We start from the raw sequence: 27965 nt of genomic DNA, 5'->3' as shown, positions 1-27965 counted from the left end.
TGCGTCTATGAGGCCATAGCGCGCGTGGCTGGGCTCGTTAACGGAGTCTCACGCAGAATAGGAACGAGTGCAGGAAGCGCCACCCATCCAATTAGTGAATCATCATGCTGATTCTCTCGCGATGATTGCCTTCTCCCTCCGACCCCCATGATTGGCCAGGGATGGGAAGGCAAACCCGCGTGATTGTTCCACGTGACGTGCGCTCCCTCGATATAAAGGAGGGAGCAGACGGCACACCGCATCTGCTCTTCACGGGACTGACTGCTTTTGTAAGTGGGGTGGTTGATTTGCTGTAGGATTTGCTGTAGGATTTGCTGTAGGATTTGCTGTAGGATTTGCTGTAGGATTTGCTGTAGGATTTGCTGTAGGATTTGCTGTAGGATTTGCTGTAGGATTTGCTGTAGGATTTGCTGTAGGATTTGCTGTAGGGCCCCTTTCCATACCATGTTGGGTGCATGTTTTTTTCATTCTTTTATATTAACTTTCTGCGTTGTCAGTTTTCTTTTTTAGCTCTGAGGCTTAATGGCTTCGTAGGTACTAAGCCGAACGAGCTGACACTCCTACACGCACTCGCCGCGCATGACAATTCAATATTTCCTTATGACCTGTCCAGGTCCCGTATATTTTGCTCCTTATTGCGTTTTAACATAATCCATGTAACCTTCCATTTTGACATTTTATGCAAGATAACATCTCATTAAAGAGTTTTGGTCAAGTTTTTATGCTGCAAGTAAAAGCATGCATTAACTTGTTTACCTAAATTTTCCCTTCCCAACATCAACAATGGGCTTGTTTTGAACAATATTTTTCCAGTATTGGCTAGGTTGATCTCCCCGTTATTTTCTAAAACCATGTCTGTTCTGTACCTTTTCAAAGTCTCGCCTGCCAAAATTCTGGCTGAATCTCATGTTTTAAAAATGGATTCGTAGCATAGGGCCCGCACTACTTCCGTTTTTATTGACCTGAAATCTGAGGGTTGTATGGCAGAAGCTGAAAACTCTTAAGTTTGAAACGCAGCTAATGGAATGTCTGAAATTAATTTTATTTATCCTGCAACCTAATTTTTTTTCTATCTAAAGAAGGGTATAATTTGACCCCCTTTTCAAACGGTGCTGTCATAAATTTCTCCACCCTGACATGATGCAACACCTAATGACCACTGCATTATGCCTGCGCTCTAAAAAACCTCTGCTGTTTATTTTTTGGTCAGGATGGTTCTTACCTGGGCGATTTGCATATGCAAACATCTTTGCCTTGGATTATAGGGTTAATCTGGTTTTCCCACACTACCTTAACCCAACTGCTTCTGTTCATATGACACGTCTAGGTCGCCTTCAGCCAAGTCCCTGGATCGTCTATCCGAGCTTTTCATTGTTCGTGGAAAGAAAAAGGTATTTGTGCTCTTGCAACTTGACACGTGCATCCCTCTTGCGTTGCCCCACTGCATGATGGTCTACTGTGGCTGAGTGGATCGAGGGTTGTGGATTGGGAACATACTCTAGCCTGTTTGTAGGGAGAAAAATGTATGGGAATTTAGTTTTGATACTCTGCCACCAACAATGCCCGCAGTTCCATGAGCACGCACGCTTGTGCTTGGAATAATTGTTCATTGATCAGCAGAGTTCATTGTGTTGTGCACTTTTTGCTTTAACATTGATTCTACAAATTTAAATCTTAAAACGGTAGTCATTTTGACTAGGGTTAGGTTTGCTTATGTTGCATACTTGCCAAAGATTGAAAACATGATTTAACATGTGAAATGGCTTGCGCACTATTTGGTGCCCACTTTTCCAGTCCTTCCGAAGTATTTTAACACACAAATGGTACACTGAACTATAGTCCTGATTTTCAGTTTTTTTTTTGTAAATGATAGTACGGCAGGACTACTTGGCTTGAAACATGCTGTCCCGTCTGTCTCCATCCAGGTTGACATAATGTCGTACCCACTTACGCTGCACATCATTGGAGGCCAAGGTGGAAATGCGTTCTCGTTTGATGGGAGGAGCAATGCGGCCACGCTGCAGAAAATCTCCGTGAGCGTCGGAGGCTGGCAAGTGAGGGGCGTGGAGGTGTGGCTGACTGACGGGCGAAGGCAGAAATTCGGCACTGTGGACTTCTCTGCTCAGCAGTTTGAATTCCAGTCGGGCGAGTTCATGTCGCAGCTCTCCCTGTGGGGCAATGGGGCCGGCACGCGTCTGGGTGCCATCAAGTTCAGAACGAGCCGCAACCGAGAGTTCTTTGCCAAGATGACGGACTGGGGGCTCAAGACCGAGTACAAGATCGACGTGGGCTCCGGCATCTGCCTGGGCGTTCAGGGCCGAGCGGGGGCTGACATCGACTCCATGGGCTTCCTTTTCATCAATGCTGTAAAGTCGTCTGTGATCCAGAACATGAAGTACCCAACTATGCACCAGGTTCGGCCTAACGTGCAGATGGAGGAGATTAAAGAAATGGAGTACATAAACGCCACCAGCATCGTGCAGTCTCACACCTTCCAGAGCTCCAAGAAGATAACCAAAACGTCATCGTGGTCTACGACCAACAAGATCGAGTTCACCTTCAGCCTGACCGTCTCGGCAGGCATCCCTGAGGTCGTGGAGGTGGAGACCGGGTTCAGCTTCACCGTGAGCTCTGAGACCACGCACGCATTGGAGAACTCTGAGGAGCGGACGGAAACTCTCACGTTCCCCGTCTCGGTTCCTCCGCACAAGACCGTCACCGTTGTCGCCAAAATCGGGCGTGCAAACATCGACCTCCCGTACACGGCCCTGCTGCGCATCACCTGCATGAACGGCGCTCTCTTTGACGTTCCCCTGAGTGGCGTCTACAAGGGGCTCACCTACACCAAAATGACCGCCCGTGCTACCGAGAAATAGAGCTGCGTTTTGTTCCGTTTTTGATCAAATGTTCTGAGAATAATTGTGGCTGACTACGAATAAAAGCTTTCTGCATTGCACTGCAATTTTCTCTTTGCATGTTTGTGGTTGCATGTAAGGAATTTATATTTTTACGAGTTTCTAATGTTTATAGACATGGATATTTCACCATTAGCAGGGATTTTTGTAGTTACATTAAGCTTCATCCTAGATTTTAAGTTTTTGTGACTGCAAGGATCCACTCGTTTTTTTTTTTTCACCATGACTTTACCGAAAGAACCAGAGTCAAGCTTCATATCCTCCATTCCGCATTGCATGGCTATTATTGAAACGGTGGGTTAGTGGCATGGTATGTTTTACAGGTGGCAACAACAGGCGTCCCACCAGGGATTCTTTCTGTTGTGCACGAATGCACTATCAAACCAAGTTCCTACCTGCCCACTCCGAAGGAACGTGTTTTGCCACGGTTATCGCTTGAGTGCTGTCGGAGTGTTTTTATCATTTTAAGGTTTATTTTTTTAGTTGCCTATCTACGCAACTTTACCGAAAGAACCAAGAATATGAATTCCTGCAGTCGCGAACGTTTTAAGTCGCATTTTAAGCTCGTTCCCTTGTTAGCCCTCTCCAAACACAACTCACCTCGGTTCGCCACCACAACTCGCTCACACCTACAGATTAAAACATACTCTGATAATAGATGCATTGTCTTTGAAACTGGGCCACACCAGAGACTGCTTTCGAGCCGAGTCTCAAACGGTGTAAGACAAGAGGACGTCGAAGACGATGCATCATATGCGATCAGTGTTTTTGCATTCTGTGGTTAATGCAGACATGATTTTGTCAAAGGCTTCAGTTTGGTGTTTTATCGTCTTGACAACTGTTTCATTGCCAGAAAAAAAGTGGAAAACCTATTCTCATATTTTTGTACTGGAAAAGAAGATCCCATGAGCTATGGGATGATCATGTTTTTACCAACATCACAAACGATTAAAGAACAGGCGTCCTTCTTTGCCTCACCCCCATCCTTTCTGGCAGCAAAACACGAGTTGTGGCAATACTTCCAAACGACAAATAGATTACACGTTAACAATGCACTAAAGACCCTCGTAACAGTGCAGGGTGGGGGGCGGCACACGAGGGGATGGGGTGGGTGGCCAGCACCACACGCAAGCCCAGCCCTCCAAGTGACGATAGCTCGCTATGTAACACGATTTTTGTTCCTGGGTAGTATATGTTATTTTCTAATTGCTTATGCCTCAAAAGTATAGAAAATGGCTATTATTCCCCACAAACTTTGCTGGGTGCTGTACTAGTATCCTACACTATACACTACTCTGGGCGATGGTGATTGAGTGCCTCCACCAAGACGTTGAGGGGTAACTTGGCGACGTCACCACGTTAGGGGGAGGAGCGTGCGTGGTGACGTCACAGGCATCGATGACGCAGCAGATAACTTGAACTGCGTGGATATTGTTGTCGCCTTTTGTGTTTGTCGCTTCGTGTTTAATGAATGGGCAGCGTTGCGGGATGCAGCGAGCACGAATGACGCTGTACACAACTACGTTGCTGTTTGTGTTCTGTATTTTTTATTGTAGAATCGACGATACAAGCCACTCGTACGCGAATATTTCTACTTTTTAAAATTTATATTAATGTTGTATATCTCCCACAACCCATGACACCACAAGAGTAAAATATATCCCAGTTTCTATTGCTAATCACTGCACCCCTATCAATTACACCCCCAGTGGAAAACAAATTCCAGTTCACCATTGCTAATCACTGCACTCCTATCAATTACACCACCAGTGTATAAACACATCCCAGATCACCATTGATAATCACTGCACCCCTATCGATTACACCTCCAGTGTATGAACACATTTCAGTTTACCATTGCCAATCACTGCACCCTATCGATTACATCCCCAGTGTATAAACACATCCTAGTCCACCATTGCTAATCACTGCACCCCCACACTACAGTCACACTCCTCTGGCAGGGTGCATACATCCACGTTGGCTTCACACACACACAGAGCAGTACTTATTTTATCAACCCCCCTCTATCCCCTAAAAAGGTTGTGATGATTGTTTACGCTCAGACCCCCCTCCCCCCCATTCTGACGGACAGCCACCAGCCAGTCGAGTGACGGTGACGAGGGTGGCGAGCGCCGCGCGTCGTGGCGTCTGCCCTCTGCGCTGTTCGTGGTCACCTCCCTCAGGACGCACCACTCAGATCCACGATCCTCACTGAGTCACAAACTTTATAGTGCGACATCACAAGCTCCATAACCCCCACATGCCCCACTCCCAGCCCAGGATGTAGGGGCTGAGTGAAAGTTTTATTAAATGAGTGCAGCAGCGCCATGGAGTCGGCGTTGTAAAACGACAGCAGCCCCGCGTCCCAGTTCAGGTGAACCCAGACTCTCCGCGGAGGCTCCCTCACCGACAGTGAAGTCTCTACCCCGCCATGCCACACTGAGAATCTGTCGCCTAATTTCCGTAGACACCAGGAGACGTCACTCCCTCCCAGGCCGCACTCATCACCACCCCCTCTCCGTGGGATCAGCGGGACCAGTCCAGTCTTCCAAACTGTAGGGCAGTCTGTACACAAACGCCACCCTCCCTCAGCATTTTCCTTGGGAGATCATCTCTGCCCGGTTCTTTTCCTGGTCTGAGACTCTGGATCGCCTTCAGTACTTCCTCAACAGATGGCACCTCAGTCAGCCACTCACAGGCAGTGACTACGTCTTCCAATATTCAAGGCACACAGACAACAACAACCGCCATTCGCCACTAAGTGGTGGTGACGTCACCACGACGCTTGTGCCAGGCACACACAGACACACATGTTAATTGATACCCATATATGGTTGGGTTGCCTGTGGCAAGTGACACCGATGACTGGGTACTCGGAGTCCCTTTATTGAAGTCACAGAGTGACCTGCACTCAGCCAGGCAATTGGTTCTTCACTCTGTGGAGTTGCCCCTTCCCTTGAGCGTCCCCCACCCCCCACACTCCTCGTGCTCTACCCCCTTTCATGCTCCTCAGAGCCCCCTTAAAATAACTTTCCATTGCCTCCCGGCTCGACTCCGTTTCCCGATTATTATTATTATCGGTTCAAATCTTTCCCTTATGGTCAATTCCACCCCCTCTGCCTCCCGGACCCATCATCGACGAGGCAAATTTTCGCCAACCTGAGGCCCCTGGGCTACTTTTTGAAAGTCAACTCTGCTGCACATTGGCCTGGGGCGATCGCCCCTCAAGCTCATCCAGTTGCAAACGACCGAACTTAAGTGTGGGAGCTCCTGGACCGTATTTTGGGGCTCGCCAGATTTGTGCCCAGCTCTGCCGAGCGATGTCGTGCCGCACGAAACCCATTCCAGAGTTTCTGGTTACCGGTCTGGTACCAACCCTCCCTTCTCCATGGAACCGATAGGCTTCTGGCAGTCTGCAGATGTCCCTGGGTGCTTCCTGCCAACCAAATGTGGGGTAGGGAATCACTGAATAAAGTTCAATAACAGATCGGACACTCACTGTCAAAGTATGAAAAAAATAATAAGAGGTTTTAACCCTTTCTGGCAATAAAACAGTCGTGTTAAAATGTTTAAACACCAAATAGAAACCTCTTGCAAGGAATCGTGTCTGCGTTAACCACATGCGGAACGTGTGGTGAACATGCAAACAAAAAACATGCTCTGATAATTAATGGTATTGTCTTTGAGACTGATTGATCCACACCAGAGACAGCAGACTTCTTTAGGGCCCAGTCTCACCAGTGTCGGACAACAGAACGCCAAAAGGCGAGCAGCATGTTTGCATGTTCACTATAATTACCCTGTGTGTGGTTAACGCAGTGACACGGTTCCTTGGAGAATGTTTCTATTTGATGTTTAAACATCTTAACACGACCGGTTTATTGGCAGAAAGGGTTAAAACCTCTTGTTATTTTTTCATACTTTAATACTCGCAAAAAATTTCCCATGTTGTAGCTGCTCACTCACAGTCAAGTTTAAGATGATATACGCCATGGTAATTCAATGGTTTTGTTTGCACTCACTGTATGGAGTTTAATACAAAATATGACACTCACAGAATCAAGTTAAAGACGAAGTAGGACATCGGAATACCGTATATACACTGAATCGCAGACATGATAAAATCAGTCATTAGCATGACATTGATTCATAAGCATAAAATAAATACATTTTACACAGCGTCTTAACATAGCAGTATGATCGACCATATGCACAGATTAATATAAATAAACTCGTTTAAAACGAGAAGTCAATGGCGCCTGAGGCACGCGGCACCTGCGTTTTGTGCGAGCCGATTTCACAGTTTAGGGACCGTGGCGTTTTTGACCTACACAAATATCTAAATAAAATAAGGTGTCCCATACAAAATGTAAATTGCTTTCAAGTATCGAATTAAATGATTGATGCCGATTTTGATAAGGCATACATCGCCACCGGATCTGAGTACGTGTGCAAAATGTGGAATTGATTGGACAACGGGAAGAGGACGAAATTTTGATTACAAGATTTGACCACGACAGAAGAATCAAGTTAAGTAAAACCGTTAAGGAAAAATACGTCAAAACCTGACATCAATACAGATGTTTTGTATGCTCTGCCGCGAAATGTAAAACAAATTCCGCGGGACCGTGGAGCTGCTCAACTGATCAGCTGGTCGTCTGTTTTGTTGTACAGTACTCCATGGTGCACATTCATTTTGCCCTTAATTATTGACCCAAGCGTGCAGCGAGTGGTAAGAGTGAGAGTGTGTTGAGTCTGTGGCCCGGAGGAAGAGGACGTGGCTGGGCTGAGCCTCTCCTCCTTCTAACCAGCCCTCCCCCCATCATCTCATTGTCATCGTCATCATCATCGTCGTTAATACGTCTTAATTTAAAACTAAACAGCTCAACTAAGTTGCCCGATTTATTATCAGGCAACTTAGTTAAGCTGTGGCGAGTCTGACCACGCTATGGTTCCCCTATCCCCCTACTACCCATAGGTCCCCTGTAACTTTACCAACCGCGAGGTTTTTCAGGAACCTGAACCCTCGCGGTTGGCCAGGGAGTTACTCTACATACATACAGGGGTCGCATGGGCAACGACTCAAATAGAGGCCTCTCATCTCTAACAGCGAGCGTCTGCGTACGGCAACGGGCATATTGAGAGACTTTCACGCAGCACGGCCATTGCAGGGTACAGCTCTCGATCAAAACGTCCAAGAAATCGATGCAGCAGTGACATGGAGTCGGCGCTGTAGAATGACAAGACGCCCGCCTCCCAGTCCAGGTGAACCCCGACTCTTTTGGGAGCATCTCGCACCGACAGTTTTGTTTCCGTCTCGTTATGTACCGCCTTGTATGTGTTGCCCCTTTTCTTAAAGCTCCACGAAACTTCATTGAACCCAATTTTACAGGCTTTGTCATCATCTTTCCGTGGTATCGCGTCATACGTGACACCGATGTTAAATTTCTCAGAACCCCTCACATCCACCTCCCAGTAGTGGCGACCCGACGAGAATTTCTCAGAGCAAATTACCTCTTGGTAGTGGCTGAACCTGCCTAAGTTATCAGGGTAAGGTTGGGAGTGTTTGGAGGTCCTGACGGTTTTAAAGTCGGCAGATATCTGGAGGTTCCGATGTGCCGTGTTTGGATTTAAAGTCGGCGAGCAAGTGTCTGTAAACGATAATAATGCAAATATTGTGTTAAGCGAACATTTTTTACTTTTGAGAAATACACTTTGCGATATGTCAGTACGAAGTACAAACATCTGATGACAATTATAGTGTGCCGGGCTGCACTTCACACATCTGATGTAGTCTTTATCAGGGGTTCCTACGTTTCTGCCCTAGTTTCCTGCCATTACTATGAAAGGCAAATTAAAGAGCCCAATGTATCAACCGACTGACCCAATCTCACTCTCAGTAAACTGTTCACCAAACTGTCCGATGGCTTCAGGATACGTCTGGTCGCTACCAATGGCGTCGCCTGTAATCCAGCAAGTTGGTGGATCACACAGATTCGTGAATCTCCCTATGCAAGGACGACGAAGTCGCCACCTGCTGCCATGCCAGGGTATGGCAGTACAGCAAGTGGATTCATCTTTATACGGAATCCATATATACGGGGATTACGTGTTACCCGCTTCATTCTCATTGTTTGGTATTGATGTAACTCGCTGACCCCGTGTCCCTACTGGACATCTGTGAAAAAAAAGTTTCATAGCTCATCGGAGTCCTCATCCAGGATAAAGATTCTGATGCTCGTGGGTTTTCTCCACGTACTCCAGTTTACTGCCACAATGCATGAACGCATTTTCCCTTAATGCGGCGCTTCTCAGCAACGCATCTACTGTGCTCAACGATGACTTATTGCACTGCATTAAGGGTTCACATCTCATATGGATATCTTTCTTCATCCTACATCAGCATTAGAGATGAGTGACAAAGATGATGCATTAATACACTCAGCAATGCACGTTGTGTGGCGTGTACAGCATATCACGTACTCGATTCTCTCCGCATTTTCAGGAATGCCTCTTGCTTTTCACGATGTTTACGCAGAATGTCTTGAAATTGTGGGCTCTCTTCCTGCTTGCGATCGAGGCGGCTTATGATGAAGTCAGCTCGTGCTGATGCGCGGGGTAACGAATAGACTTCTGAGAGCTCGGATTCCGTGATGAAACCCGTGATGAACAACTCGCCATGTAGCATTGCAGGGATCCTACCGATCAACTCTCGTACCACCGGAGGTTCCTCCGTCGTAGTTCTGAGCAATGCATCTTCGCTTTCACCCTTCAATGCATCGGTGTTATTTGTGCGATGATCTCCACTGTTTACAAAGTGATCAAAAATCTGAATGTCTTCTCTGCTCTCATCCACAGTCAGGTTCTTGAATGATTGCACTGTTAAAATATTTGTAAAAATAAACAAAACAAATTTGAGTTCTAACTTTGCAATTGTTCGATCGCAACACAAGCTGTGATTACTCACCTGATGATTGCTTGTGTTGTAATAGAAACGTCGTGATCTATTAATTTTCTATCTACGTGACTTTACCGAAAGAACCAAAGAGTATGGATTCCTGCAGTCACGAAAGCTTTAAATCTAGTTGTAATTACTGGCGAAACGTCATAATCAGATTGTAAATGTTGTGGCTTGACTCTCCAACACACCGGTGTGCTGTACTAGTATACTTCACTATACTATACAACAGTGCTGTACTAGTGACAAATTGGAATGTTCTGTTTACGTGACAACCCTTACTAGTTGGCTGTGTCGGGTGCTGGCTGGTTTAATGACACATTTATACATTTACGCGATCTAACCCAAAAACCTCCATTATGGATGTCACAATATATTTCTGCACGTTAACTGATAGCACTCCATCTCCGTCTCTGTCACCAACAGCCATCAATGTGCCCACAACCACGCTTTGTACATTCTCTTTATATCTCCCAGTATGATTTAGAATAGCAACTTCCACCATCACTTTTCGTAATGTTTAGGCTTTTTCGATTAACATCCGCTTTCACCTTTCGGCATCTGTGCTCCCGATTTTATAATTATAATGAAAAAGAAAAAATACTAAAATAAAGCCTCGATATGAAATTTCAGACAATTGGAAAGTGTTGTCGATGTGTGTTACAGAATGAGACAATCTGCCTTTAATTTCCCCGAGTGGTGACCCAAACAATGTCGCAGTGTTTCAGGAACCACCGCTGTGTCTGCGTTCTGCAGAAACACAGAGCTTGTAGATACCCTCGCTCCCAGCTCCACGCTCTACTGCTATGACCTTGCATCTAGACTCTCTCGCCTTCACTACCCCCGCCACACACAAAGATAGCAGGTGAAGTTGGGCCAAATAACCTCCACGACAGACCCATAGAAAGTGGGTGGGCACTCACCCAGCAGTGGATTGACAAAGGGGATGTTCACGTGCTCTACTGCTGTGGCTACATCACCTGCATGCACACTCGGAGGCGACGATTCTGAACCGTTTTCCCTGCTGGATATGAATACACTCCAAGTCAGTGTCAAGGATTCCTTATGCGTGACACGCCCTTGTACTCACCTTCGTAAATCGCGACTGAGCCCGACTTCACTTTGAAAGCCGGAAAGAGCGGCCCACTTGAAATGTCCTCGAATGAGTGCAACAGCTCCATGGTGTTGGCGTTGTAAAACGAAAGCTTTCCTGCGTTAAAGTTCAACCGAACGCCGACTCTCTCTAAATGCATAATCTTTGGATAAGGAATGCATCGGTCGCCATGTCTTGCAGAATGATTTGAATCCCATTGAATGAACGCCCAAGACTGCTTATTCCAGCCCAGCCTGCCAGACATGTCTTGGCATTTCCGAGGAATCGACCCACGTGCGACACCTATAGAACAGTTTTCCGAGGCTCTCACGTCCACTTCCCAGTAGTGGTCACCTGACGAAAAGTTCTCGAAGCAGAGGACCATTGACCACCACGCAAACCTCTCTGCGTGATCAGAGTAAGGCTGATCATCCTTGTTACATGTCACCGTCCTGAGATCGGAAGAAATGTTGAGCCATCGATGTCCTGAGTTGGGGTTCAGAGTGGGCGAGCACACATCTGCAAGATAAACAAATTATTGTGTAAATCTTTACAATCACGACTCAGTTTCTTTCTCACTATCGTCAGCCATGATTAAGTGGTCGCAATGAGAGGCAACGGTGCACCTGGGTATTTCTTGCCCATGTCACTGCTGGTGGAAGGATCTCGACTAGAAGCAGCTTTAGAGCCCCCTTCTTGAGGATATTTTGCCCTCCCTTCCAAGCTGGTGACATGTGCCACAGTGGCTAGGAGATGTTAACTACCTCGCCTGTTATGTATGAGGTAACGTGTTCAATCCCGACCCTGACTCCTATTCTATATTTGGAGTCTGTGTGTCTCTCTCTCCCCGTGGAATTTTCTCCACATTTACGCATTTAGAGCATTAGGCTGCTACAAATTTCCACGTGATGATGATATCAGCTACTTGGTTTATCTATCATTTGTGATGGCCAGCTCGCTTCTGAAAAATAGTTAGATAGCTCAGTTCAGAGTATTTGGCTTCTACTATGAATGACAACATGGTGATCATGGATAATCCACTTCCTTGAGCTGTTATTTGTGGCCAGGTCGCTTCTGAAAAAGAACTACTACATAGCAGCTCAGTGGGGCTTTACCTTGTAAAATTAAATAGCTTCGTTTAAAAAATAATTGTTTTAGTTTAGTTTACTCCACTACCAGTGACCACTCATTGTGCTGTAGCCAGTGGGATTGCCTCGTCATGTACCAAACCTTTACACCGCGGCAGCATCGGAGCACGTGGTGCCCGTGCCGTGTTGCTTCAACATTGATTGTCTTGATAAATTGGCCGCAGACATCGCAAAATGCATCTGCCAGATGTTTGCAGCCTCTTGATGCCATCTCAGAAAAATCCAGATATGTATCCACTTAGGCAGCTGGAACTAAACTGAACTGGTGGGCTATTATACTACTATTTATATTACTGGAAAGATATCGAATGTTATAGAATTTACCCCAAGTTTATTCAACACTGAATCTATCTGGAATATTCTGGAAAATAGGTAAATTTCTAAATATCACTGTCCTGGTCACAAAAGTTTGTGGGGAATGAATAGCCATTTTCTGTACTTTTGAGGCATATGCAATTAGAAAATAACACTTACTACCCTGGGACAATTTTTTTTAAATGTTACACAGTGTTATCGAGGCTCCCCTGAATGCAAGAGGACAATTGAGGAATACTACGCTTACTTTTCAGAAATGTATTCAAACAATTGCATTGCACAAACCTACATCGAACTGCGGATGTATGTTAATATATGCATGGAGCTACTGCCGGTGATTATATCAGCTCGCGTGCGAGTGCTAAGTGAATCGTTGCATAGCAGGGTCGTGGGAGGTATTCAAGGCTTGGGGAGGCCTTCATCCAGCGGTGGATTGACCTTGGCTGATGACGATGTAAAGGGAATAAGTATGACATGTATCCAGTGTCCACTGAGATCGGCCTAAATTAGTTGCAACTTTGCTGGCCACTCCACCACTGCCCTGCCTGTGAAGGATTTCCCGCTTGAGTGAGACACTGAGACTGTGGGCCTGTGATGCTGAGAATTAGTGGACTAATTTCTCTGTTGTGATTACTTTTTTGTCATTGTTGTTTGTGTCTTTTTAGTTTTGGTGACATGCATTTGATTATTATAAAATTATTATCATTTTACTTTCTGAGAGTGTTCAAATGCTCACTAATTGCTATATTCTAATAGGATTTGTATAGCGCCATGGAATATAATTAGCATGAATGTCGCAATATTTAATTAAATTATTATAACGAAGTGCTCCGGCCTGAAAAAAGTGAAAAAAAGTCTACGAGTAATGGATTGCAATGCTGACGAGTGTGTAAAGTGTACGCACGGCTCGTCTTCAGCATGTCCAGGAAATGCCGTTCCCTGCTCCGCTGTTGTTCGAGTATCTCCAGCAGCTCTCGGCGTTTGTCTTCTCCTAGTCTCATGACGGGCAACAGGATTGAGTCCGCGCGCTTGGCGGCGTCGGGAATAGTAAATGCCCTCCAGTACGCCTCTTCTGTAATCAAATTCTTCCTCTTCAGCTCGTGCAGGAAAAGGGAGGGAGTTTTGCCGATCCACTCTCGCAACTCCGGCAACTTCCTCTTGACGTCCTTCCAGTTGCCTTTTTTGCCTCGCGCGGTTATTTTACCGATGAAATCCTCTGCGCTCTGCCAGAGTAAAGGCACGACAAGTGAGTGAGCAGCAATCGTCAGATCATCATCAGCACGCACAACACGGCTGACCAATAGGGAGCCATCCCTCGACCACACCCGACCATCGATCAGCCTCCCATTTTACCTTTACCAGATGGGAATTCCTCCGGTACAGCCATGGCATGCCCAGGTATGGAAAACCTCTCCACTCTCTCCACAACTGATCTCCCCGTAGAATGCTGGTTAGTTCCTCACACCCCCCTCATATATATTTATATAAAAGCTACCACTCTACACAACCGACAGAGAACACCTTCAAGGGTGGACACCGATAATTTTATCCGTGCACCTAGACAACACTTCAAGCATCTAAAGTCCCCCCTCCTCTACCCAACGGTCTTTCTGTACCCCCACCACCTTCCTCCAAAAACCATGGACCCGTTGTGTCGGGGCTTGTGAGCTCACCACAATAATGAAAAACAGAACAACAGGAGTGTGGGATAGATTTAGTAATGTGGAATGACTTACATTCACTCCATCATGACCGGAGGTATTACTGCGCAGTGAATAATTTCTCAACAGCTTCATATAACAAAAAATAGAATCTTTTCATTTGCAATCAAGGCCCTTCATAATGAACATGCATTCTACATGTAGCAGTAACCCCATCTTGCTCGTCAGCAATATCACGTGAGCATTTATTCTGATCACAGATGGTCGCCCGACTTCTCACTCAATTCAAATACTCAATTGCTACCCACGGCCACCCGTATCAACACATCAACTTTCATCAATAACGTAACAAAAGATACAGCCACCTCTCTCTCTCTCTCGCTGTCCTCCTCCATTCTCGAGCCTTGTAGCCCTCCATGTCCTCCTCGCTCGCCTGCCTCGTCCACACCCACCCCACACTTCCAGCCTGCCCCCACCCCCCTACAGGAACTCTCTCCATGGCTACCCAGCCTCGTCTCTTTTCCCCCCAGCCCCTCCACCATTCTCGATTATTGTGCGTGACATATGTAAACATTTTTTTGAAGGATTCGTTTTTTGTTCCAAAGGTTTTGGTAAACGCTGATCTTACATTGCTGCAGTGTGTAGTAGGTACCGCACGGCAGGCTGTTTTTTTAATTACCAGTTTAGAGAACCACCGGTCAAATGCACAAAGCGATCAGCTGCCAATTGCACATCTTTCGTTGGAAATTGTGGCATAGTTCTATCATCACTGAACATCGGTATGTGAAAGATGATCGCGTGAAGATATGCCGAGTGATTTGATTATAGACGGAAATACAACCCGACGTTTTGGCTCAACCTTTTTTTAAAGGATATTCATGGAAGTAACAATGAAAGCTAATTGCTTTTGAAAAGAAGGCAATTATAATACATTTTACGTGTAATGAGTCCACCAGACGAATGTTCAGACGACACAGCTCCTCTTTGTTTTCCACACGAACTCTCGCCGTGTGAGGACCACTCACCTCCAAACTCCGAGCCTCATCCGGTGACGTCTCAACTTCCCTCGTGGGCGTTCCCTCTCTCTCACGTCCCACCTTCTCTTTCCGTTGGTCCAGGACGTCATCTTCAACAGTAATCTGAGATCCCGTGGGTATTTCCACCCCCGAATGGCATGAGTATTAACACTACACATGAACCTAATGGTGGGACCCTGGGGTCCCGTCATGAGGTTCACATGAAGTGGAACATTTACTCCGTAGATCCCAATGCACCACCGTGTATGGAAAACAGATAATATACAGAACGTGCAGGGTAGATCGCCTGAACTAGGTGGGTAAATGCTGATTTACCCCATCAGCTACTCACTCAACCACACACCACTCAACCACTCACTCGCTGATCCACTCACCCAGTTTCTCAACCATACACCCACTCACTCACCCACTTAGTCATTCACTCACTCATCCACCCACTCAGCCACTCACCCACTCACCCTCTCACTCAACAACCCACTCCCCCATCCACTCACCCACTCGCGCACTCAATACCCACTCACTCACCCACCCATCCACCCACTCACACACTCAACCACACACATACACACTCAACCACACACATACCCACTCACTAGGCCTGATCACCCCAGGATCAGAGCCTTGACCACGGAGTCCTTAGAAAGAAGGTGATCTGAAGGTCTGAGGGACCTCGTTGGAGAGTCAACAAGGACCGGTTGCTGCAGATTATAATTATGAGTGCTGCCACGCCTATTGCTTCACTTACCTACGCTGACTATGTGACTCACGCGGTCTGCTGAGGTTCTCATTAAGCAGAGACACCAATAACAGGAGTGTGTTTTGGTCAGGTCACACAGACTTGGCGAGGTGGAATGACTTACATTCAAATACTCTTCTTCCATATTCAAAGATATGTTTTGGCTTCTATCACGACTCCTTTCTATATAAGAGAGAAATATACATTATTATAGAGCATTGTTTTATATATATGCTTGAGAATTATACATTACATCATATAGACCTGTCGTGAAGGGCTTTTGTTGATGACAATGATTATCATGTTAGTCTCTTCTTCATATATCTTAAAAGGTTAATGTGAAGTGTAATATCACACCCACTCAAGGATGTTCACTATTTTGGAAAATCGCCAGATGATGATTGTTGATGTAATTACCAGCGAAACGTCATGGTACTCAAATTGTAAATGTTGTGGATTTACTCTCCAACACACCGGTGGGCTGAAGTAGTATACTACACTATACACTACACTATACAATACACACCACACTGCATACTACACCGTGATGATGATGATGAGAAAGAGACATCTAAACTCTAAATATACAGCAGCAGGTATCTATTATCAGGGTCTGGCATCGAAACCACATTCTCCTACATACCAAGTGAGGTAGTCAACATCCTCCTAGCCACCGCGACTTACCCCAGGGGAAGCGTTTATGGCGTATTTTGTAGAGAAGGAGGCCCACGATCGCCACAAGTAAAATGAGGAGCAGGACAGCACTGATGACAACACCGACGTCTGAGGATCGTACACATATAGTAGTGTATAGTGTCGTATATATTCGTGTCGTGTATAGTGTAGTGTATGTGCAATGTGTGTGTAGTGTATAGTAGTGTAGTGAATAATAGTGTAGTGTGCAGTGTAGTGTATGGTAGTGTATATTGTATAGTAATGCAGAGTAAGTGCATAGTAGTGTAGTGTCTAGTAGTGTAGTGTCTAGCAGTGTCGTGTAGTTGTATAGTAGTGTAGTTGTATAGTGTAGTGTAATAAATATATAGGATTTGATTCAACAAAGTCAGTTGTAACTTAACGTGCTCTGTGCTTAATTTGTGTATTTCGATGATTCACCTAAAAAAAAATCTGTCCAACCCCAGGCTAAGAACGACCACTGGTGCAGTGAATTGTTATGGTGCGATTGCCATCAGTATCTCTCTTGCGTAGCAACGAGGTCACGGGAGCCTTCAACACCTCATGTGGCCCCAAGAGTGCACCTAACCTGGCACAGGCGCAGTGGGTACGTCACTGCCACTTAGAATTGAGCAGCTGCTGTTGTTGGTAGATGGCGAGAGATGGCAACGAATTGGGGGTAGGGGTATGGGTGGTAGGCCTTCACACTTAGCACTTGCAACACGAAGGTTATTTGTTGTGTCCTGCTCTAAAACCGACATGTAATCGAGGATCAACTCTACAATTTGCTGAAAAGGTTTTACCCTTTCTAGCAATAAAACTGGGGTTATGTCAAGATGTTAAAACACCAAACAAAAACATTTTGCAAGGAATCAAGTTACTTTATTCACCGCATGTACTTGTGGCGAGCATGCAAACAAAAACATGCTCTGGTAATATACTCATTGTCTTTGAAACTGCTAGGTCCAGTTTTAAAGACAATGCACCTCCTGTTTTACTGCCATAAAGATTAAAACCTCTTCTCAGATTTTGAAACTGACAAGGGAGGTCCCCATGATGCTACAAATCACATTGGCAAATGTGATTTGTAACTTTGATCCATGGCCACACGTGCATGACCCATAGTTACATTCGAAAGTGTTATTTTATCGAGGGTACTGTTGATATCTTGGTGTGATCTGAGACTGTTGTTGTCTTGGTGTGGTCTGGGACTGTTGTTGTTGTTGTTGTCTTGGTGTGGTCTGGGACTGTCCTCTGGTCTGCACCCCTATCGTGTGTTTGTGTGCTCGTTCCTGTAACTCGCTCACTGCGTGCGCCTCACCGGGACGTCTGAGAACAAAGAACTTCATAGCTCATCAGATCCCTCCTCCTCCTCCTGCAAGCCTCTACACTACTAAACACTACACAATATACATTATATACTACACCATGTACTACTATACACTACACTGTACACTCCACTCCAATACACTACTATACACTACACTCCGAAACACTACACATCCATACCCTACACTACTATACACTATTACTATGCACTACACCGCTATACACTACAATATACATTACACTCCAATACACTACTATACACTACACTATACACTATCCTGATTTGAAGCTTTCGTGACTGCAGAAATCCATACTCTTTGGTTCTTTTGGTAAAATCACGTGGGTAGAAAATTAATAGATCACGACGTTTCCATCGCAACACAAGCGACCATCTTCAGGTAAGAGCTCCTCTCGCTTGTGTTGTGATCGAAACGTCGTCATCTATGAATTTTCTATCTACGTGACTTTACCGAAAGAACCAAAGAGTATACACTAACCTATATACTAAACTATAAACTACACTATAAACGAAACTATACACTACAATTCTCATCACGGTCGTCATTCACCTTTCCCGCGCAGCTCTCCCAATCCCTGTGTGTGTCCCCCTTACCCTCCCCGACCCGCCAGCGTCGATTGTGAGCGCGTTAGAGCCGCGTGGGTGTGGCGAGCGGTCGTCCGAACCTGCGTCTCCCTTCGCTTCCGTGCAGGGGTCTGATGGGGCAGTCCTCCGGAAGCCGTCTTTACAGCGACAGCGAGTATCCTCCATGGTGGTGCATCCGCTCACAGTTTTCTCGACTGCGGAACAACACAACCACCACCGCCGCCGCCGCATGTGGGTAATACTTTGGTGAACATCTGAGCATGCAGCGCAGCATCACGCGGTAACGCGAAGCGACACGCGGTGACACTTTATTGAAGAACGGTCATGCGGCACGGTGAAGAATGATTCTAAATATGGAGGGAAAAACGGAGGACACGGAGAAAAATCCACGCGACCACGAAGAGAGAGACGCAAACACCAAAAATACAACAGCAGGCATCGTCAGGGTCGTGATCGATTCCAGGACCTCCCGTGTACCAGGCGAGGTAGTTAACATCTCCCTCGCCGCAGTGGCGAGATTTGACTTTGTATTGTGAGTGGTGAGTGAATCGCGCAAACCACTTGATTCCCCAAACCCGTCCCCTCCTTTTTGTGAACAAGTTCACGTCGTGTCCACAAACAACCACCCACCCCTCTTACAATTCACGTTGCAAACGGTGCACTTCTTGCACTCGTTGGAGCTGTTCGGTTCGTCCGTGTAGTCTTCTCCTAGGTAGCATTCCGTGCAAAACGTGCCGCTGTTTGGTTCGCAATCCATCACCTTCCTGCTACCTGCAAGTTGACAGAAGGGGTGGTGGGTAGGTGGGTGGGTAGGGGGAGGGAAACAGACTCATCGACTGAACTAGAATTCAAATCCAAAGGTGTTTTTTATCCTTCCCCACCTTGCTGTGTTCCAGACTCACTTAGGAACGGGTCTCAGGAACTAATTAGGTTCACAACCTGAGGACTGCCGGACCACTACTATACACTGTACACTGTACTGTACACTACAGTACTAGTTTAAAAACTAATTTATTTAGAGCTGCTGCTTGTTGTTGTTGTGTAGTTTGTTGTCTTCTTTTCCCGTACCTCCGATTTTATATATTGTTTAGTTTGTTGTGCCAAGAAGAATGGATACATGTAGGTACAATGGCCGAAGCAACAGACCACACCGCAGCTCAAACGATTGGATTTATCCACTCATTTGAGTATATTCCTTAAAAAATAAATTATTTCCCAACCCTGTGCTCAATTCAAATAAAGATTAACTTGAATGTGGTAACTCTGAGCGATAAAATGCACTATTTAATCATCCAGACTTAAACGTAATTTCATTTAGAACTGCCGCTTGTTTTTTTGTTGTGTTCAGTGTTGTTGTCTTTCCTCCCACACATATTAGCCACGATCGGCTACATACGGTGTGAAAAAGAGTTCAACATATACACTGTCCATAGACTAACACTACCCATATAGATTCTACACTACCCATAGACGAACACTACCCATATAGATTCAACAATGCCCATAAACTAACACTACCCATATAGATTCAACACTGCCCATAGACTCAACACTAACCATATAGATTCAACACTGCCCAGAGACTAACACTACCCATATCGATTCAACACTTCCCATAGACTCAACACTACTCATATAGATTCGACATTGCCCATAGACTACACAACCCATATAGATTCAACACTGCCCATAGACTCAAAAATGCACCTCCGATTATCCACTGTTGGCTACGTGCAGTGCGATAGAAGTTCAACGAACCTACATTAAAACCTTTCGATTGTGGTATTTGAGTCAGGCCTTTCGGTCTTTGCACGTTACCTGCTTGGCAGAGCTCACAGCAGATGCCACTGCTTGACAAGTAGTGCGTTGTTTCGTTACATCCGCCTTTGATAACCTGCGTGGAAAAAAAACATTCAAGACGAGGAAAAGTTAACAACCAAAGTAATTTATGTTACCAGGTGTAACGAGACACAAATGAGCTGCTGTGTAGTGGCTCTTTTGTTCAGAAGCGACCCTGACCATCAGAAATGATGATAGCAACTTAACCAAGTGGCTGATGTCATCATCAATGTGTGGACATGCATAGCAGCAGCCCAATACTCTAAACGCATAGAGATGCGAAGAGACACATAGATGTGCAATAAGGTAAATAGAGACCCACAGAGACACAGATACCTATAGCGATACATATAGACCCACAGAGACACATAGAGACTCTTAGAGACAAATAGAGATCCGTAGAGACATATAGAGATACAGAGAGACCCACAGAGACATACAGAGATCCATAGAGACCCATACATTAAACTATTTTATGTACCAGGTGTAAGGCCCCACTGAGCTGTGTAGCTCTCTTTAAGAAGCTACCCTGACCATCACAAATGACAGCTCTGCGCAGTGGCTGATTTCATCGTCACTTTGGAATTCATGGCAGCAAACAAAGACTCTGAATGCACGGTGATGTTAATTCTAAATGTGGGGGAGAAAAACCGGAGGACTCGGGAAAAAAATCCACGCGACCACGGGGAGAGAGACTCAGATTTCAAATATACAGCAGCAGGTGTCAGGGTCTGGGATCAAACCCACGTCCTCCTGCATACCCGACGAGGTAGTCAACAACTCCTAGCCACCACGGGGACGCCCCAATTCTCAGCGTCCTCGCCCACCGTGAATTTGTCCATCAACAGGGGCCGCTTTGGGTGTGGACAAACCGCAGACCTCCCAGCCACACTCCGTATGCTCAGCTTCACGTTATCTGTTCTGCCATCGCCCCTGCCATCGAGTTACAGGATGAAGATCTGCAACCCGGGGGATGAGGGGTTCCCCTAGGTCGACCCAGCCTCAAGTGAGCTACAAAATGTAGTAAAGCATCGCCACTGGGGGAGACAAAAGCGGCTGGGCACGCGTGCTGTTGGCCACCCCCACCCCCTCTGTGTGTGTGCCACAGTGACGGTAGCCTCTATAGGTGCTGCTACTCGCTAACAGCACTTGCCCCTGCGGTCTGCCAAGGCTACATGGGGGTCTTTGTCCTTGCGTGCGCATTTCCCAATCTGGCGACCAAAGTTCTTTTCCCGCACATGGCCAACACCAGCGACTGCGATGATCTGACCTGGTCCTGGGCCACCACTAGGTCGACTCAGCCTAACATGGGGACATCTTTGCTTTCGAAGGCTGTATATGTGTGTGTGTGTGTTTAATTGTGCGCTATAGCCGATTCCCCTTCAGGGCGTTTGTGACCACCACGCGGATAAATGGGGGCCTTGGACAAGTGCGAGGGGCTGGTAACCCCTCCACCTTCAATAAATTACCACTAAACGACGTGAAAATATCGAATTAATAAGCTTGTGCCGGAGGCTCCGGGCGGACAGGCGTCTATGACGTCTCCTGGCCAAACCCCTTCTGGCGGAACCAGATGTAATCTTTACCCTCGGGGCTCCTCCAAAAACAACAAAAAAACACTACCTGTGGCCATATGGAATGTTTGAACGCTCACTGCGGAGGAGAGGCTGCCACTAATCTCTGTCGGGAGCTGGACCGGTACCGCCTGGATCTCTGTGGATTTCAGGAGGTCCGGCCGGATCGAGGGGGCTAAACGGGCGCGGCATGGGCTAGACGCCGTGATGTAGTACAGGAGGATGTGGAGCTGACTGGACTTGCCGATGACTGGTACCAGCGGTGTCAAGATCGGCCTCAGTGGAGGAGGCTCATGAAGGACGCTACTGGGCAGTTGGAGGCAGTCGCCCTCCAACAACAAAGGGTGGAGGAGCAACGCTCACAACAACGAGCGGAGTGCCGGGTGACTAAAGCACAGCAAGTTGGCACAGTAGGGGGCACAGGTGGTGAATCTCGGTCATCTGTCAGTCAACCCATGGCACCTGGGTCTGCCCCATGACCTCCTGCGAGCGGGCGTTCGACACTTCACATGGCCTAAAGGTGCACACGGCCTGGCACAAGCGTCGTGGTGACGTCACCGTCACTTAGTGGCGAATGGCGGTTGTTGTTGTTGCTATAGCTGAGCGCACAGGAACGACGCTCACAACAATGAGCGGAGCGCCGGGCAGATAAAATGCTGCGAGTTGTTACAGTAGGGGGTACAGCTGGTGGTGCATCTACCAGTCATCTCAGTCAGCCAACCCTTGGCTTTGAGATGCTGGGGTGCAATTGACGAGCCCTACAATTTTCCTGGTGGCCACACGTTTTTGTTTGCACCTTACCTCTTGTAGTCCGTTGCTGATCGTCGCACTTTCAGAGAGAAGTATCTGCAGACAGCAGGAAACGCGCGTCCATCAACACGTTCTCAAAATACGCCATTTAAACTAAAACTGCGTCTATTTAAAATTTCAAAAATTAAAAATGAGGACCAAAAGAATGCACAATGGTAAATAAGGAAGCGGTGAATCTATAGAGAGATCGATAGAGACCTATAGAGATACTTAGAGACTCATAAACTGAACCAAACTATGTATTTATTTAACCAGATGTAAGGCCCCCAACACTGAACTATGTTTGTTCAGAAGCCACCCCTGGCCACCGCACCCAACGATAGCAGATCAACCAAGTGGCAGATATCGTCACCGCGTGGACATTCACAGCAGCAGCCAAATAATGTAGATGCATAGAGACCTATGGGGATACAGAGACCCACAGAGACACATAGAGACCAGAGGTCGCAAACGGGTTTTGATTCCTTACCCGTACCCGGCCGCACCAGGGTCGCAAACGGCTACCCGTACCCGGCCGGGTACGGGTAGCCGGGTATCGGGTAGGGTACGGGTATCGGGTACCCGGTTGCGACCTCTGATAGAGACCCACATAAGAACATAGAGACCTACGGAGATACATCGAGACCCATACTAAAACTAAACTATGTTGTATTCCACCAGGTGCTGTGTAGTGGCTCTTTTGTTCAGAAGCGACCCTGGCCATCACAAATGATAGCAGATCAACCAAGTGGGCTGATATAATCATCATCACCGCGTGTAAATTTACAGCAACAGTCAAATACTCTAAACGCGTGGTGACGTTGATTCTAAATGTGGAGGGAAAAACCGGTTGATCTGGAGACAAAATCCACACGACCACAGTGAGAGAGAGAGACAGCAGACTCTACATATGCAGCAACCTGGAAAGTGGGTTCTTTGCTTTTATTTTAAAATTTATTTTAAATTTATTTTCTATCTACGTGACTTTATCGAAAGAATCAAAGAATATGAATTCCTGCAGTCACTAAAATTAAGTCAAATTTTTACATTAAAAAGTTATACACTTTTATATCTTGGATATGTTTATTTACAGGTCACACACTGCTTAATCCCAAACAAATGTGTTGCACCGGTTAATACAAAATCCGCGTGCTCGCCACTACAGTACAATAGTTGCAATATATTTACACACAGGGGGGGCTGAGCTTGGTTCATGTTGACTGGCTGTGGCTCTCACATCCACTTAGTGGGGCTGCGTTTGATTGACGTTGATTGGCTGTGGCTCTGCTATCATCCAATTAGTGGGGTTGAGTTTGATTGATGTTGATTGGCTGTGGCTCTGCTAGCATCCATTAGTGGGGCTGAGTTTGATTGATGTTGATTGGCTGTGGCTCTATAATCCACTTAGTGGGGTTGAGTTTGATTGATGTTGATTGGTTGTGGCTCTACTATCATCGACGTAGTGGGCCGAATCTTCTGCTGGGTGGGTGCCAGGAATGTGATCTTATCACTGAGTACGCGCTTTATCCGTTGGTCGAACATTCTCAATCGAAAGAGTAACAATTGAAATCGCCATCAGTTGTGCATCATTGTGAGTGACTTATCCGATCATTTAATTGGTGAGTTTTCATTTTGAAAACTTTGCCGTGGAAGAGAAACCTATTTTTTTTTTAGACATTCGAGGAAAATTCGTGCGAAGAAAAGAGAGTCAAATAGACATCAATTCGTGGCGATTTATCAACACTAAATGCAAGCTTGGGGCAAGGCAACACAACAACGGTCCCAGACCCCACCAAGACAACAAGAACAGTCCAACACCACACCAAGACAACAAGAACAGTCCAACACCACACCAAGACAACAACAGTCCCAGACCACACCAGGCGTCCTCCGGTTTGCGAAGGCGCCGTGCGTAAGTTCACTCACCATCGTCGCAAACAATTGAAGGGCAATGAAACACGACGGAAGATTCATTTTTAGGTCCCTCCGCTCGTCCGCCGTCGGTGATTTTCCTTCCTCTGCGCTGCGGCTTCTTCATGAGCCTCCTCCACTCCCCGTGCGCTCGCTTAAGCGGCGCCGACTGAAGAGAGAACTGAAAGAATGACGGAAATGGTTATCGATCAGCATCTTCGGAGACCTTGAAAACAGAATGCAGCGATCGAGGTGATGCGTAGTCAAACAAACACGCGAGAGCGCATGGTGTTTGCTAGGTACGGCAGTATTGTTAAACCAGTCAAGCTGCATTCCAGGTCGTAGCCCCTTCAAGTTGGTGTGAGGCTTTGGCTACCCCCACCTCTTACAACGTCGTTGGCGCAGCGTGGAAGAGGAGACCCAAAAGTGCCGACTGGAGGGCCTCTCTCGATGCTCCCTCTCGTGCGAGCTGTTGTTTCGAGATGTTGACTACCTCGCCTGGTACGCAGGAGGTCGTGGGTTCGATACGGACCCTGACAATGCCTGCTGCTGTATATGTGGAGTCTGTGTGTCTCTCTCCCCGTGATCGCGTGGGATTTTTTATTGGGGTCCTCCGGCTTCTTTCTCCACATTAACAATCAACGTCACCACGCGTTCAGAGTCTTCGTCTGCCGCTGTAAATATCCACAACGATGATGATGACGATGTCAGCTAATGCGTTGAGCTGCCATTCGTGGCCAAGTGGCTTTTGAAACAGAGCTACGTAGCTCAGCGGGTTCTTATCTGGTAACATAATAATAATAGTATTCTTGTTTTTTTCGGTAAAGTCACGTAGAAGGAAAATAATAAAAATAAAACATAATAAAATACAATTTTCACAACGTTTCGGCCACGACGCAAGCAGCTGTCCTCAGCTGTCGGAAAGACAGGACGCTGTCTTTCCGATAGCTCTGTTTCTTCACCTGAGGACGGCTTCTTGCGTTGTGGCCGAAACGTCGTGAGAATTTTATTATGTTTTATTTTTATTACTTTATTACTTCCCTTCTATGTGAATTTACCGAAAGAATCAAGAATATGAATCCTTGCAGTCACGAAAGCTTTAAATCGAAATATATTAATAGTAGTTTAGTAAATAGTTTAGAGATTGTTTATAGTCAACCGTCCCGGATTACTGGTACCGGTGGTGTCAAGAACGCCCTCTGTGGAGGAGGCTCGTGAAGGATGCCACTGGGCAGTGCCAGGCTAGGTGCACATTGATTAAACTACTGAAACACACTGAGATACACAGACAACAACAACAACCGCCATTCGCCACTAAGTGGCGGTGACGTCACCACGACGCTTGTGCCAGGCCATGTGCATCTTGAGGCCACGTGAAGTGTCGAACACCCGCTGGCAGGAGGTCACGGGGCACACCCAGGTGCCACAGGTCGACTGACTGATATGATTGAGATGACTGGCTGATGCACCACCTGTGCCCCCTACTGTGCCAACTTGCTGTGCTTTATCCACCCGGCGCTCCCTCGTTGTTGTGAGCGTCGCTCCTCCGCCCTCCGTTGTTGTTGGAGGGCGACTGCCTCCAACTGCCCAGTAGCGTCCTTCACGAGCCTTCTCCACTGAGACAGATATTGACAACTCTGGTACCAGTCATCGACAAGTCCACTCAGCTCCACGTCCTCCTGTACCACATCACTCCATCTCTTCTCTAGCCCGTGCCGCGCCCGTTTAGCCCCCTCTCTCCGGCCGAACAAAAGCTGTTTAGGCATGCGGTGACTAGATATGCGGCCAACATGACACAGACACACACAGATACACATACACACACATATATACAGACACACAGAAACACACGTAGATACACAGACACACACACAGACAAGCACACAGACACATAGATATACAAACACACACATATACATACATACAGACACACACATCGATACACACAGACAAAGACAGATACAAAGACATACAGATACACACAGACATACAGACACACACAGACACACACATATACACAGACACACACAGATACACAGACACAAACATACACAGAAACACACATACATACACAGATACACGGACACACACATACACACACAGACACACACAGATACACAGACACACACAACAGCAACAACAACCGCCATTCGCCACTAAGTGGCAGTGATGTTTTAGATTTGAAGCTTTCGTGACTGCAAGGATTCATATTCTTAGGTTTTTTCGGTAGTCACGTAAGTAAAAAAATTAAATTAATAAAAAATAAAATAAAAATCACGACGTTTCGTCGTGATTTTTATTTAATTTTTATTAATTTTTATTTTTTACTTACGTGACTACCGAAAAAACCTAAGAATATGGCAGTGACGTCACCACGACGCTTGTGCCAGGCTCGGTGCACCTTGAGGCAACGTGAAGTGTCGAACGCCCGCTGGCAGGTCACGGGGCAGACCCAGCAGGTGCCACGGTTCGACTAACTGAGATGACTGGCTGTTGCACACATACACACAGACACACAAATACGCACACAGCCACATACAGATACACAGACACACACGGATACACAAATACACAGACACACTCACACAGATACACACACACAGACACACGCACACAGATACACAGACACAAACACAGAAACACACGCAGATACACACACAAACACACAGATACACACAGACACACACACGGACACAAACACACACAGACACACATACGCGTCTCACCTGTGCCACTTGGATGACGACTCACCGTCTTCACCACGCTCAGCCTGGTCCAGACAGACACAGAGACAGCCTCAGACAGACACAGAGACAGCCTCAGACAGACACAGACACAGAGACTGCCTCGGTGTGTCTCGTTAACCTCCCACGCCGAGGTCACGGAGCTCCTTGCTTCCGTTTGCGTGGGACTGAAGACTTCCCTGTCCTTGAGTTTCGGCTTAACGATCGCTGCTGATTCTTATCGCCCTCGCCGCGAGCCTCTAGCGGCAGGCGGTGACATGGATTTACTTCTTCTTGGTTCTTTCGGTAAAGTCATGTAGAAGGGAAATAATGGCTCATTCAGACGCTGTCTTTCCGACAGACCTGTTCTTCACCTGAGGACGGCTGCTTGCGTTGTATCCGATACGTCGTGAGAATTGTATTTTATTATGTTTTATTTTTATTATTTTATTATTTCCCTTCTACGTGACTTTACCGAAAGAACTAAGAAGATGAATCCCTACAGTCACGAAAGCTTTAAAACGGATTTCCTTTTTGAGAGACAGGATATCGAGATGACCCGAATGTTAACTCGTTCGCCTGGTCTACAGGAGGTCGTGTGTTCGATAACAGACCCTGGCGATGCCCGTTGTAGATGTGGAGTCTGTTTGTGTCTCTC

General features: G+C 46.5%; 2 protein-coding genes across 2 annotated transcripts; one reads left to right on the top strand and one right to left on the bottom strand.

Annotated features, from left to right (window-relative positions):
- The first annotated feature begins 199 nt into the window (after window positions 1-199).
- LOC144733160 (aerolysin-like protein) lies at window positions 200-2956 on the top strand. Its single transcript, XM_078614943.1, has 3 exons — window positions 200-269; window positions 1328-1391; window positions 1926-2956. The coding sequence occupies exon 3, from the start codon at window positions 1935-1937 to the stop codon at window positions 2874-2876; it is 942 nt and encodes a 313-aa protein (XP_078471069.1). The 5' UTR covers window positions 200-269; window positions 1328-1391; window positions 1926-1934; the 3' UTR covers window positions 2877-2956.
- Window positions 2957-4439: 1483 nt separating this feature from the next.
- On the bottom strand, window positions 4440-27529 carry LOC144733158 (uncharacterized). The gene is made up of 13 exons (XM_078614941.1): window positions 27311-27529; window positions 24600-24765; window positions 22686-22730; window positions 20290-20365; window positions 19111-19242; window positions 18552-18665; window positions 16551-16649; window positions 15991-16049; window positions 15119-15232; window positions 13337-13655; window positions 10967-11488; window positions 9402-9797; window positions 4440-8569 (listed from the first exon to the last, which is right to left on the bottom strand). Exons 2-13 carry the CDS (start codon window positions 24645-24647, stop codon window positions 8022-8024), a joined length of 2472 nt encoding a protein of 823 aa, XP_078471067.1. The 5' UTR covers window positions 24648-24765; window positions 27311-27529; the 3' UTR covers window positions 4440-8021.
- Window positions 27530-27965: the final 436 nt, after the last annotated feature.

This window comes from Lampetra planeri, chromosome 45 (assembly GCF_965212315.1).
Source record: "Lampetra planeri chromosome 45, kcLamPlan1.2.h2, whole genome shotgun sequence".
Classification (NCBI taxonomy): Eukaryota; Metazoa; Chordata; class Hyperoartia; order Petromyzontiformes; family Petromyzontidae; genus Lampetra; species Lampetra planeri.
The sequence above is the reverse complement of the archived record's forward strand: the minus strand, read 5'-3'. Positions and strand labels throughout refer to the sequence as shown.

Coding starts and splice junctions, on each gene's coding strand:
- LOC144733160 (XM_078614943.1), top strand. CDS start 1,935: ATGTCGTACCCACTTACGCTGCACATCATTGGAGGCCAAGGTGGAAAT.
- LOC144733158 (XM_078614941.1), bottom strand. CDS start 24,647: ATGAATCTTCCGTCGTGTTTCATTGCCCTTCAATTGTTTGCGACGATG. Junction 15,233..15,990: donor TGGAAGAAGAGTATTTGAAT/GTAAGTCATTCC, acceptor ACGGGATCTCAG/ATTACTGTTGAAGATGACGT. Junction 8,570..9,401: donor GAAAATGCGGAGAGAATCGA/GTACGTGATATG, acceptor TATCGTTTACAG/ACACTTGCTCGCCGACTTTA.